Below are 15,059 nucleotides of genomic sequence, written 5' to 3' on the forward strand. Positions count from 1 at the left end.
TCGGCACAGAAATGAAGCCATGCCTATGTAGTAGTCCTCGGTCGCAGTCAGGTTTCATTTGGTAACCTTGACATTTATGGTAGCCCTTATTAATGTAACAACTTGTGTCAACATAAATACAGATGTTTTACAGAGCCGGAGGCCTCAAGCCTTGTTACTGCTCATCTAATAGCCTGAAAACTGTTCAGTTAGGTCTCGGATCTGAAACATGAAATACATTAATGTTAATGAAAACCAATGTTCTTTCAAACATGCTCTATACTCTCCCGAATGAACCATTTTTGGAGTCAGATCAAAATAAATACCATGATTTCAGTTCATTAACCATGCACCAAGTTAATAGCCTTGGTAGGCTACATAATCACATTTTTTTCCGCATTGCATAAAAATGATGATACCTATTGCCTATTCTTGAAATGTTTTTCTTGTTGTGGGCTTTAAAAGCATGGCACAACATGCTGAGGTAAAGAATGCCATCCATTCTATTCTGCCTCTCATGTTCCTAAACCAGCCTTACTTTGAGGATTTAGTTTTAATTTAGTTTATTAATTTGACCATTTTATAAAACCAGCTCACATAAAACTTGAAAAAGCCATACATGCACATGAGTTAAGGGATCCCTTAAAGCACCAATCCCATTAGAGGGATAGATTTGACAACATCCGGTGAAATTGCAGAGCGCCAAATTCAAACTACAGAAATATAAACATTCAACATTCACGAAAATATAAGTGTAATACATCAAAATAAAGCTTAACTTCAGATTTCAAAAAGGCTTTACGGCGAAAGCACACCATGCGATTATCTGAGGACAGCGCCCCGCATACAGAAACATGAAAATCATTTTTCAACCAGGCAGGTGCGACACAAAAGTCAGAAATAACGATATAATAAATGCCTTACCTTTGAAGATCTTCATCTTTTTGCAATCCTAAATGTCTCAGTGACACAATGAATGGTCGTTTTGTTCGATAAATTCCTTCTTTATATCCCCAAAATGTCAATTTATTTGGCGCGTTTGATTCAGAAATACACCGGTTCCAACTCGCCCAACATGACTACAAAGTATCTAATAAGTTACCTGTAAACTTGGTCCAAACATTTCAAACAACGTTTCTAATCCAAACTCAGGTACCCTAAAATGTAAATAAACGATAAAATATAAGACGGGATAAACAGTTTCCAATACCGAAGAAAAACAACATGGAGCACGCTCTTGTTCACACGCACCAAAAGAATAGAGAACTTCTGAGTGACACGTAGAAAGAATAGGAGTACTTCTTAATTTCTCAAAAGAAAAACATTGAACAATTTCTAAAGACTGTTGACATCTAGTGGAAGCCATAGGAACTGCAATCTGGGCCCTAATAAATCAGGTTTCCCATAGAAAAGCATTGGAAAACACAATGACCTCAAAAAACAAATTCCTGGATGAATCGTGCTCGGGGTTTTGCCTGCCAAATCAGTTCTGTTATACTCACAGACATTATTGTAACCGTTTTAGAAACTTTAGAGCGTTTCCTATCCAATACTACCATGCATATGCATATCCTAGCTTCTGGGCCTGAGTAACAGGCAATTTACTTTGGGAAACGCTTTTCATCCGGACGTGAAAATACTGCTCCCTATCCTGAAGAAGTTAAATCATGGAGAACAACACACAATAAAGTATGAGACTTATTTCCATTGTTAAATCATGGATAACACACAATAAAGTTTGGGACTTATTTCCATTGTTAAATCATGGAGGACAACACACAATAAAGTATGAGACTTATTTCCATTGTTAAATCATGGATAACACACAATAAAGTTTGGGACTTATTTCCATTGTTAAATCATGGAGGACAACACACAATAAAGTATGAGACTTATTTCCATTGTTAAATCATGGATAACACACAATAAAGTTTGGGACTTATTTCCATTGTTAAATCATGGAGGACAACACACAATAAAGTATGAGACTTATTTCCATTGTTAAATCATGGAGGACAACACACAATAAAGTATGAGACTTATTTCCATTGTTAAATCATGGATAACACACAATAAAGTTTGGGACTTATTTCCATTGTTAAATCATGGAGGATAACACACAATAAAGTTTGGGACTTATTTCCATTGTTAAATCATGGAGGATAACACACAATAAAGTTTGGGACTTATTTCCATTGTTAAATCATGGAGGATAACACACAATAAAGTTTGGGACTTATTTCCATTGTTAAATCATGGAGGATAACACACAATAAAGTCTGGGACTTATTTCCATTGTTAAATCATGGAGGATAACGCACAATAAAGTCTGGGACTTATTTCCATTATTAAATCATGGAGGATAACACACAATAAAGTCTGGGACTTAGTTCCATTGTTAAATCATGGAGGATAACACACAATAAAGTCTGGGACTTATTTCCATTGTTAAATCATGGAGGATAAATCACGGAGGATAACTAAGTCTGGGACTTAGTTCCATTGTTAAATCATAGAGGATAACACAATAAAGTCTGGGACTTATTTCCATTGTTAAATCATAGAGGATAACACACAATAAAGTCTGGGACTTATTTCCATTTTGGTTCTCTTGAAAGGTTAAATTGATTGCAGATAAAAAAAGGGATGACTAGTCTCAATAGCGGATGCTTGAAAATAAACTAAAAGGGAAAGGGAGAGATAGTTTCAGCTAACCGGGGCCATTTTTTTTTTTACATGACGTAACGGAGGGAGTTGGACAATGAGAAAACCATTATCTTGAGGCAGTGTAGTGGTCTGGAAGGGATCAAATGAGTTGCTCAGATGTTCCCAAGGTGCGAGGCCGCTATCATTCCCATTTTAGAACTTTAAAAAAAGGCCCAGTGTGTAGGCGACTTTGTCCTCTTCATAATGCCAGCTTGCAAATATGGGTCCAAACCATGATTTATATACAGACTAGATGACTGACAGGGGCACTGTTTTGAAGCCTCCGCACCTCCATCTTGGCACTCCCCCACCAGTGTTAAGAATATTTTGGAAGCTATAGAAATTAATTTATTGATGTCTACATTTGTTTTTGCCACGTTTATTCTATTACAGACACCTTAATGCATACTTTTAAATTATATTATGTGACCTAAACATAATATATATATAGAAACATATATTTTTTTAAGAAACAGTGTTACTGTCCCCACTACAACCAAACATACTTAAATAGTAAATGCATTGTCCTTGAAACATTTAATTGAAATACTGTAGAATTCCATTGCATTCCTCTGGAGGACTGCTTCTGGGGAGTGCCAATATGGCCCACCGGCTTCAAAACCTTTCATTGGCCAATACATAGCAATTAGAAATCTAGGTTTTACATACAACATTGGTCCCAACTGAAGTTCTAAGCGATGTTCTTTCATCTTCGACGCACACCGTTGACAGATGTCTTGTGTCAGTAACTTTAAAGCGATATTTACGCGGAGTAATCCACATCCTGAGCGCATGTGGACAAACAGCAATTTTCTCAACATCAAAGTCTCCACACCGCCAGATGCGAATTAATAGCTGCCGCTGCCAACTAACCCCATCCGTAACGATTGAGTAATCAGTTGAATGATGTCGGCCAAATGAATATTGAGGAGTAACTTTTAAAGGGTACGCCTACTGTATGCCTACATGTTGAAACGTGTGTGCGCCAACTGGTTTTAACACATTGTTAAAGTGTGACACATGTCAACATACATACAATAACAATACAATTGCCTTATTCAATGACTTAAGCAAAGTCAAGGGCAGATGTCTAACACCATTACACGTGTAAGTACACCTCTGTATTTGCTAATTGCCTGGTGTGAAGGATCAGCAGCTCATCATTGTCATACACTTGATTCGTCTGTCAAATGCTGGCCATATTATTACCTAACAAGTAAAACGTTGAGATTTAACATCAACGTTATCTAGCTATGTAGGAGCACTCATCTACTGTAGCCTCATACACAGGCTATTCTCACCGAAGAGCAACAACGTAACACGTATTAAATGATTTTATGTCACGAACACAACATACTATGTTACAGTTCCATGGCCGGTATAGGCTACACGCTATGGGCTGGTTACAGCTCCATCACCGGTATAGGCTACACGCTATGGGCTGGTTACAGCTCCATCACCGGTATAGGCTACACGCTATGGGCTGGTTACAGCTCCATCACCGGTATAGGCTACACGCTATGGGCTGGTTACAGCTCCATCACCGGTATAGGCTACACGCTATGGGCTGGTTAAGTCCATCACCGGTATAGGCTACACGCTATGGGCTGGTTACAGCTCCATCACCGGTATAGGCTACACGCTATGGGCTGGTTAAGTCCATCACCGGTATAGGCTACACGCTATGGGCTGGTTAAGTCCATCACCGGTAAAGGCTACACGCTATGGGCTGGTTACAGCTCCATCACCGGTATAGGCTACACGCTATGGGCTGGTTAAGTCCATCACGGGTAAAGGGACCCTCCCCATTTGCGTGATACAATGTGGAGAAATATGACGGATATCAAGTTCACAATGGAAACCTATATGGAAAGTGACTTACTGTATTTTCCTCCAAAATAAGAGTGAACACTATCCCAATACAAAGTAGGCTACCGTTAGAAAACACAAAGTATGGTCTATTCTGTTGATAAATCTGTACAACGGTTGTTGGTCGCTCATATTGCAAGATGCGGACTGTAGGCTACACTGTAGGAGAGAATAAAAAGTAAAAACTCAGCGCACTGAATACTTGCGTCCCCTACAATTATTTGTTCTCGGTTAAGCGAACTTTACCATTATATATAGCTTGGATGTTTTGAAACAATTACAACCCCTAAGAGCACAACAATGGACTTACATACTGGACAAGTAGACACAGGCCAATTACTGTATGTAACGTTAAGCGAAATAAGAAAACCCAACAGGAGACTTACCCTGAGTAAGAACCAAATCGTAGAAGTTGAACGCGAGAAGAAAAGTCACTATCTCAAAACACACATACATCTTATTGAAATCCTAAAGTGCATTGTGAAGGAAAAGACAATAAAAACACTGTCGCTTTGACAAGCTCCATGAGACCCTCTGTATCGGCGACATCAGCGACTGCGGCTCTCAGATGATCCGCTCATGTGCAGGCCGAACAGCGGCGGAGAAAGAGAACTTCTGGCCCTATGGTCACACGCAGAACATACTGGGCATGCGCAGACGGGAAAAAACCAAGAGGCCCGGGTTAACCGTGACATGAGAACAGTATGATAATCCCGTTATTAATGCATGGGTGCGGTGTTATGGCCTAAAATGTTTTCAGTTGAAATCCAGAGATGTCAGCCAATTAGGTTATTTTAGGCCTTCATTGTAAATAATAATTTGTTCTTAAAACTGGCTTGCCTAGTTAAATAAAGGTTAAATAAAATAAAAAAATATTGGAGTCAAGGTGATGCCTAGAAATATATGCACATCTTTTTCGTCATAAAATGTTAACTTTCATTCTTGCACAGACAAAAAAATTCAATGTCTGTGTTCATTCACACAGAGTTTTCAACACGTTGTTTCATATAAAAGTTTGAACTATAAGTCATCATGATTCTCCAGCAAAGCATTCTGCGTTCATTCTCCAATACACTATAAAATGTGTAGCACAGTGAACGAGATAAAGAAACGATGACAGCCTATACGTGGGGAAGCAACCATGTCAGCAATATTGAGACATCTGATTAGGGGAGATATAATGAAATATAATATGTTAAAATGAAAAACAACAACACTGCATTTAGCACGGTCACCCAGGTCACCCAGGCGCTCGGCGCTCACAATGGGGCTAATGTTGAGAGGATGAACCATCCTCTGCTACCCTGGCCCCAGGGCTCGTATGACTGAACGAAAAGCCTCAGTTCAGCTGCCTTGCCTGGGTCAAGTCTGCTGTGCGTTGCCATGGGATTCTTCTAACTTTAATAGTTTCCTGCATTTATGCACTTTCTGTAGTTAAAAAAAAAAAAAAAAGTAAAATGTTTTTTTCTTGAATGAAGATATACGGTAGATTCATGTATTAACGTCATGTATTTACACACGCACAACGTTACCTAGTATAAACAATTCCCATTGATGTTTAAATAAAGTTTGATGGAATTCAGTTTACGCCATTAAATGTGTAGAATTGCAGGAAACTAACTGTTTAACGTCAATGTTTTCTCTTCGCTGTCAAGAGGAGGGCTGCTAAAAATAAGGGGGACCCGCGAGACACTGTGGCCCCCACCCCCATCAATGTTGCCCATTCGTTATTATTGTTTCATTCCTTCTCACTCCCCCCCCCCCCCCTCTGCTGCTGCTCCTCCTATGGACATTCCATCTGGGACAATCTATGTTTTAGTAGTAATCTAAATGTGTTATCACTGCACTTTCAACCAATTAAAAGACACAACAAAGTTGAAATGGGAATACAATGTCCAATGTGTTATCGCCGCGCTTCGTCTAATAGCGGAACCAAACGACCTGGATTGCAGTTGAGAATACATTAAAAGTACACGGCGCATGTGTTAAATGCGGTTGGAGATTCTGTTCGGATATTTATGTTGTGAAGATGTCCACAAAACTGTAACCTTTGCACGTTATCTTGACCATGCACGCTTGCTATGATTACACAATAAGACTTTTATAGGTAGAGTAACCTTAAAATGTGGCCATGTATGAGTTGCTCATTTTAAGGTGGAATAAAAACAGTTACAGTTGAAGTCGGAAGTTTACATACACCTTAGCCAAATACATTTAAACTCAGTTTTTTCACAATTCCTGACATTTAATCCAAGTAAAAATTCCCTGTTTTAGGTCAGTTAGGATCACCACTTTATTTAAAGAATGTGAAATGTCAGAATAATATTAGAGAGAATTCTTTATTTCAGCTTTTATTTCTTTCATCACATTCCCAGTGGGTCAGAAGTTTACATACACTTAATTAGTATTTGGTAGCCATTCCTTTAAATTGTTTAACTTGGGTCAAACGTTTCAGGAGGCCTTCCACAAGCTTCCCACAATATGTTGGGTGAATTTTGGCCCATTCCTCCTGACAGAACTGGTGTAACTGTGTCAGGTTTGTAGGCCTCCTTGCTCGCACACACTTTTTCAGTTCTGCACACAAATGTTCTATAGGATTGAGGTCAGGGCATTGTGATGGCCACTCCAATACCTTGACTTTGTTGTCCTTAAGCCATTTTGCCACAACTTTGGAAGTATGCTTGGGGTCATTGTCCATTTGGATGACCCATTTGCGACCAAGCTTTAACTTCCTGACTGATGTCTTGAGATGTTGCTTCAATATATCTACATCATTTACCAAGCCTCATGATGCCATCGATTATGTTAAGTGCAGCAGTCCCTCCTGCAGCAAAGCACCCCCACAACATGATGCTGGCACCCCCATGCTTCACGGTTGGGATGGTGTTCTTCGGCTTGCAAGCCTCCCCCTTTGTCCTCCAAACATAACGATGGTCATTATGGCCATCCAGTTATATTTTTAATTCGCCAGACCAGAGGACATTTCTCCAAAAAGTACGATATTTGTCCCCATGTGCAGTTGCAAACCGTTGTCTGGCTTTTTTTATGGTGGTTTTGGAGCAGTGGCTTCTTCCTTGCTGAGCGGCCTTTCAGGTTATGTCGATATAGGACTCGTTTTACTGTGGATATAGATACTTTTGTAACTGTTTCCTCCAGCATCTTCACAAGGTCCTTTGCTGTTGTTCTGGGATTGATTTGCACTTTTCACACCAAAGTACGTTCATTTCTAGGAGAGAGAACGTGTCTCCTTCCTGAGCGGTATGATGGCTGCGTGGTCCCATGGTGTTTATACTTGCGTACTATTGTTTGTACAGATGAACGTGGTACCTTCAGGCATTTGGAAATTGCTCCCAAGGATGAATCAGACTTGTGGGGACCTACAATTTGTTTCTGAGGTCTTGGCTGATTTCTTTTGATTTTCACATGATGTCAAGCAAAGAGGCACTGATTTTGAAGGTAGGCCTTGAAATACATCCACAGGTACACCTCCAATTGACTTAAATTATGTCAATTAGCCTATCAGAAGCTTCTAAAGCCATGACATATTTTTCTGGAATTTTTCAAGCTGTTTGATGGCACAGTCAACTTAGTGTATGTAAACTTCTGACCCACTGGAATTGTGATACAGTTAATTATTGTCACGCCCTGACCATAGAGAGCTTTTTATTCTCTATGTTGGTTAGGTCGGGGTGTGACTAGGGTGGCGTCATCTAGGTGTTTATATGTCTATGTTGGCCTGTTATGGTTCCCAATCAGAGGCAGCTGTTTATTGTTGTCTCTGATTGGGGATCATATTTAGGCAGCCACGCTGCATTTTGGTCCCCTCCTTATGACAATCGTGACAGAAGATCCCACCACAAACAGACCAAGCAGTGTGGCCAGGAGGAACAGGTATCCTGGGCCTGGGAGGATATCCAGGAGGTAAAGACATCCTGGAATTGTGAGGAGATAATGGCAGGAGACGAAAGCCTTCCATGGAAGCAGACGCAAGCGGTGAAGGAAGGACAGCGACAACGCCGGGGTTCGCGGCCACGACGCAAGCCAAAGAAGCCGCCTCAAAATGTTTTTTTGTTGGGGGGGGGGGGGGGGGGCACACGGGGTGGTCGGTGAAGTTGAGGTGTGAGTCAGAGACCGTGGAGTTATTGGACAAATTGGAGGAGAGTGAACGGAGGGGAGGGTTAGAGACCTTCGAGGAGTTGTTGGACAAATTGGAGGAGAGTGAAGCGAGAGAGCTATTGGTTTGGCATAGTATGCACAGCATTCGTCCTGAGGAGCGTGTTAGCTGTCCGATGCCACCTGTGCCAGCTTCCTATACCCGTCCTGAGGAGCGTGTCATTTGTCCGGTGCCATGTGGGCCGGTTCTACGCACCAGGTCTCCAGTGCGCCTCCACAGCCCAGTACGTCCTGTGCTAGCTCCCCGTACTCACCGTGCTGAGTGTGTCATCGTTCCGGCACCATCTGTGCCAGCTCTACGCACCAGGTCTCCAGTGCACCTCCACAGCCCAGTACGTCCTGTGCCTGCTCCTCACACTCGCACTGAGGTGCGTGTCATCAGCCCGGTGCCACCTGTACCGGTCCCACGCATCAGGCCTCCAGTGTGCCTCCACAGTCCAGTACGTCCTGTGCCTGCTCCTCACACTCGCCCTGAGGTGCGTGTCATCAGCCCGGTGCCACCTGTACCGGTCCCACGCATCAGGCCTCCAGTACGCCTCGACAGTCCAGTACGTCCTGTGCCTCCTCCCCGCACTCACCCAGAGGTGCGTGTCATCAGCCCGGTGCCACCTGTACCGGTCCCACACAACAGGCCTCCAGTACGCCTCGACAGTCCAGTCCGTCCTGTGCCTGCTCCCCACACTCATTCAGAGGTGCGTGTCAACAGAAGGTCTGCGGTCCAGAGCCTCCAGCGGGGGTTATCTGTCCGGAGCTTCCTGCGAGGGTTCCCAGTCCGGAGCGACGATCTACGGTCCGGAGTCCCCGGCGACGATCTATGTTCCGGAGTCCCCGGCAACGATCTACGGTCCGGTTCCTCCGGCGACGATCCACGGTCCGGAGCGGGGTGTGACGTCATCTAGGTGTTTATATGTCTATGTTGGCCTGTTATGGTTCCCAATCAGAGGCAGCTGTTTATTGTTGTCTCTGATTGGGGATCATATTTAGGCAGCCATTTCCCCTTTGTGCTTTGTGGGATCTTGTCTAGGTACAGTTGCCTGTGAGCACTACTCTGAGCTTCACGTGTCGTTTAGTTTGTTCGCTTTATTGTTTTTTTGTTATTTGAGGTTTTTCTTCCTAATAAAAGGATGGAAACATACGACGCTGCATTTTGGTCCACTCCTTATTACAATCGTGACAATTATAAGTTAAATAATCTGTCTGTAAACAATTGTTGGAGAAATTACTTGTGTCATGCACAAAGTAGATGTCTTAACCATCTTGCCAAAACTATAGTTTGTTTAGAAATTTGTGGAGTGGTTAAAAAACTAGTTTTAATGATTCCAGTCTAAGTGTATATAAACTTCCGACTTCAACTGTAAATTAGTTTGTAAGATAGTAAATAGCCTAAAGTTAATTAAGGCTGTCTTACAAAAGTGATATGAAATTGTTTTAGGTTGACAACGCAACCAAATATCAACATTTAAAGGAGATGTATCTAGTGCTTGGATAGTTTCATCTGAGACACTGGCTTAATACTATTCTTTAACTTGTATTTTTGGTTTAGTTGGAGACATGAATCCAACATATCATTTGTTAACTTGTCGACAAGTTAAATGTCTATATAGTGTTTTGCAAAAGTCATATTGAATTGTGTTTTGTTGCCAATGCAACCAAATATCAACATTTGAAGGAGATTTATATTTTGTGCCACTGACTTAGTCTGACTTTAATTCCAGTTTGTCTACAAATTAATAATTGATCTGTTGGATTCACATCTCTAGCTCAACCAAAAATCTAAGTTAAAGAATAGGACTAAATTAAATTGAACTTTAAATAAGTTTGATTTGATTTAGTCCTATTCTTAAACTTATATTTTTGGTTGAGATAGAGACACGAATCCAACATTAACATCATTAATATTAATATTAACATCATAAATTATAAAATCAACCGAAGCGTGAAACCCTATATCTACACTGTATGTACTGTCTTTTAGTTGAACCCTGGGTTGAATGACTTCCCTAATGTGTGTGTGTGTGTGTGTGTGAGATCAATCAACCTGAAGGTGTTAAGGGAGAGATGCCTGTCTTTCAGCTCCTCATGGCCGTCTCCAGTATTCAGTCCTCAGTCTCCCCCCAGGCAAATCTCCAGACCTTTCACCACCTGCTAGACAGTGTTATGATGTACGAGTACCTGTACGTGCAGTTCTACCACCATTCTATTTCTGAAACACTGTCTGCTTGCCTGGATCTCTGGCGTCCTGTATGGGTGTGAACCAAATCCCCACATTTCCCCATTCCTGAGAAAGCAAACAGCACTCACAAAGACGTACTGATGAAGAGACAGATGTTTTGGCTGTGTCTTATCCAGGCACACAATCGACATGGATCAATCATTTGTGGGTAGCAATAGCAATTGTTTCCCAGTAAATTGCCTTATTTGTTATTCAAGTGTTTGGTTCTTTTTCCGCGTATGAGAGGACTGAATGAGATGAGGTCTCGAGTGGTGCTTTAAGAGTACCAGGAGTTTCCAATGCTGAAAAAGCTATTGAATATTTTATACAAAGATACCATAGGCCACCTGTGTCCCACTAGATCTGAGCTTGGTTGCTGTTCAAGTAGGCTACAGACTGTGGCTGGAATACCTCACTGGCTGCGTTCACACAGGCAGCACAATTCTGATTTACACAGGTTTTTCTATTCAGATACTTTTTGTCCAATTATTGGTCTTTTAACCAGTCAGATCAAATCTTTTGCCAAGACTTGGGTAAAAGATCAGAATTGGGCTGCATATATAAACTCTGCTATATTGTGTGATGTAGACTGGCAATGTACTTTGTGGCATAGAAAGTAATAATTAAAGTTATAGTTATGAACAAAATGGAACCAATTCAACCCCCATGGAAGTTTTTATAGCGTTTGTAACTTAAAGGGATAGTTGACCCAAATAACAAAATGACATGTTGGTTTGCTTACCCTGTAACAAGGGAAATAAAACCAAAGCTGAATGTCATAACCTTGTCCACAGACAGGAAGTGGCGGAACTGGAGTTTTATACATGGGGTGGCCAAGGCTACTTTAGGGGGTCCATAGACCATGACAGAAAATCAGTGTGTAACCCTGACCTGGCATCTAAGGAGCATGAATGAATCCTATGATTGCTGATTAGAGGTAGAAGTGATAATTCACTTAACCTGGAGTTCTTCAATGTGGCAGATGGTGTGGTCCAGAAGGGTTACTTCACTAGAATTCTTTAACATACTATGAATAGTCAGTGTCTCTACCTCGCAACTGCAGCTCAATTTCTTTCTTTCTTTCTCTCTCTCTCACACACACACAGACACACACACACACACACACACTACTGTACTCACATACTGGAGAGACTTGGGTCACTCTGTTTTCATGAATATACAATCTGGGTCTATAAGTGTTGAACATCCAAAACTTTTTCAGCAGAGGTGGGACCAAGTCATTGTTTTACAAGTCACAAGTAAGTCTCAAGTCTGAGCACTCAAGTCCCAAGTCAAGCCCCAAGTCAAGTCCCACGTCAAGTCCCAAGTCAAGACAGGCAAGTCCGAGTCAAGTCCCAAGTCAAGTGCCAAGTCAAAACAGGCAAGTCCGAGTCAAGTCCCAAGTCAAGACAGGCAAGTCCGAGTCAAGTCCCAAGTCAAGACAGGCAAGTCCGAGTCAAGTCCCAAGTCAAGACAGGCAAGTCCGAGTCAAGTCTCAAGTCCTAAACTTTGAGTTTGAGTCCTAAACATAATGTGCTCTTCACCAAATGTAATACCATTTCATACTTTTAACAAGAGTAATAGTTAGTATATTACATTTACACAAATCATGAATGCTTTTAAAAATATCTATATATTTCTTACTTTCCAAATAAACGTTATATTTCCATGGAAATACATGGGTAGCCATGAGAAAGACCCCCCCAATAGTGATCGACTATCGCAATCGGGCAATGTAGGCTTGTACACAGTCGCCCAACCTTAACACACACACACACACACACACACACACACACACACACACACACACACACACACACACACACACACACACACACACACACACACACACACACACACACACACACACACACACACACACACACTCTCTCTCTCTCTCTCTCTCTCTGTGTGGATACAGTAGGCTAACGTATGTCAATGGTTTTAGGAACAGCAGTAACATCAGGCAGTGTGTAGAGGCTCATTGATTTAACGTTACGTTAGCCTACATGATACACTAGTAAAGAATTCAAATATATAGCTGTCGGCTATATTAGCCACGACTTACCGTTCTTTGTGCAGCTTCAAATGTCGAACAAAGTTGGAAATTGTTGCGCCTCCGTCTGTAATTTTCTTCCCGCGTGTTTTGCAAGTTGCAATCCATTTTTTGTTGATACAGCGTCGTATTTATATCCAAAAATAATAATTTGGGGTATCATCTTTCCAAGGGCTCCCATCTGCACCCGCCGACATTCCTCTGCACTGCCACGCACAACTTTTTCTCAGCTGGCACAATTTGATTGGCTGCTGTCCGAATCAAACTGTAATCTGTTAAATGAAGAGTTGATGCATTGCACACTTTTTTAATAGCATAATTTTTTATATCTGGGCTTGGGGAGGGTGTCAAGTCAGGTCGAGTCACAGGGCTCAAGTCCAAGTCAAGTCACGAGTCATTGGTGTTAAAGTCAAAGTCGAGTTGCAAGTCATCATATTTGTGACTCGAGTCTGACTCGAGTCCAAGTCATGTGACTCGAGTCCATACCTCTGATTTTCAGAAAATAAAGCTCAAGCACCAAGGAGATAAGATAGCATTTGTGTGTTACATAAATTGCACAGTTTATTTACAAAAAAGTACATTTACAAAAAAAACATACTGCAATTTGACATACCAGGTATCAAGCAGAAATGGGCTTGAAAAATAAAAACTATTTTGATGCCCATCAATATGGGCTCATGGAAGGTTCTAGAATGGTTCTAGAAACACAACAAGTCAAGGAGAGTAGACGGTCTGTCCCTTCCCACTGTTTTTACACTTATTTTGCAGTGCTCTGCAATCTCTTCAACCTCCTTCCATAGTTATCCAAAGTAACCCTCACTTCTGTAGTCCTGTAATGTGTCTGTAAGGGCACCTACTAGATCCACAGCCCTTGCCTCAGCCACTGATTTTACAGCATCGACAAGAACCAAATTCAAACAATGTGCATTACAGTGCACATAAAATGCAAATCTTGCACTGTTTTTAATCCGTGCAGACACACCAGAATGCTTTCCGCTCATGACGGATGCATCGTCATAGCCTTGCTCCACAAGATTATTTCTGTAGTCCAGACCATGTTTGTCAAGGCAATCAATTATCATGTTTGTGAGACCCGTTACATCTAAGCTTTCAGCTGGCTGAAAGAATAAAAAGCTTTTGTGGATGGCCCCCGTTGTCATAGAACCTCACAACTAAAGACGTGTTATTTTAAATCTTTGGTTTAATCTGAAATTACACTAAAAACTTCACTTCCTTTTTCTCTTATTATTTACCGTTGTACCATCTCAGCTCAGCCCTCAAGAACTTCCTTCTAGATTTGTTGGCTTGTGTACTTAGCATTGCCACATGCATTCATCCTTTTCTCTACAAGAGGGTCATGCTTTGCTATTTCTTCTAAGATTGTTCAAAAATGACCCTTGTTGTGAGAGTCATCAGACTCTCGATGGCCTCTCTGCGCTATATTTTGAGTGGCAGTTAATAGGAGCTTATCTGCAATTGTTTTAATGTAAGTATAGTTTTCCTCCACTTTCTTTTTCCGGTCCTCATTTATGACATCTAACATTGATGAGTTGCTGTCAATAGCCCTTTTATGCTGATTCCAAGCATACATGGCATTGATATGATGCTCTGCCTTCGATTGGAGCTTAAACCCAGAATCATTAAACAGCTCCCTTTTCCAGTTACAAAAACCTGATTGTGATTCTGAAGGCAGATTCAGGTGTATTGGGCACAGAAAAATTCCTACAGATGAAACGATAAGTCGAATCTTGATTTACAGAATATTCAAGCCATGAATTGTCCTTTATACCAGGAGATGTTGAAAGCCCTTTTCCTAGTACCGTGCTGAGTTCTGGGAAATGTTTTCAAACACGGCTGTACAGGACCACCTTCTCTTGATCTTGAAATGCCGGAAATACACGTTAAATAATGTGTCATATCTCTATGGAAATGTATAATTAAGGGATCCACAAGATTAGATACTAACAGCTGCTAACTAAAATGTGTAGTTTAAAGTATAGGCCTGGCCTACCATTGGGTCCTTTTGGAACAGAAGTCTAATATCTCTCCCTTTCTTTTCATGTT

At 41.3% G+C, this 15,059-nt stretch overlaps 1 protein-coding gene across 1 annotated transcript in view; it reads right to left on the reverse strand.

Annotated features, from left to right (window-relative positions):
- Window positions 1–5,165, reverse strand: part of LOC139583297 (reversion-inducing cysteine-rich protein with Kazal motifs-like) — a 110,644-nt gene extending 105,479 nt beyond the window's left edge. Inside the window, exon 1 of the mRNA XM_071414207.1 lies at window positions 4,941–5,165. Within this exon, the coding sequence (XP_071270308.1) occupies window positions 4,941–5,010 (70 nt within the window). The 5' untranslated portion in view covers window positions 5,011–5,165. The remainder of the gene's footprint in view (window positions 1–4,940) is intronic.
- Between the last annotated feature and the right edge of the window lie 9,894 nt (window positions 5,166–15,059).

Source organism: Salvelinus alpinus, chromosome 8 (assembly GCF_045679555.1).
Source record: "Salvelinus alpinus chromosome 8, SLU_Salpinus.1, whole genome shotgun sequence".
NCBI classification, from domain to species: domain Eukaryota; kingdom Metazoa; phylum Chordata; class Actinopteri; order Salmoniformes; family Salmonidae; genus Salvelinus; species Salvelinus alpinus.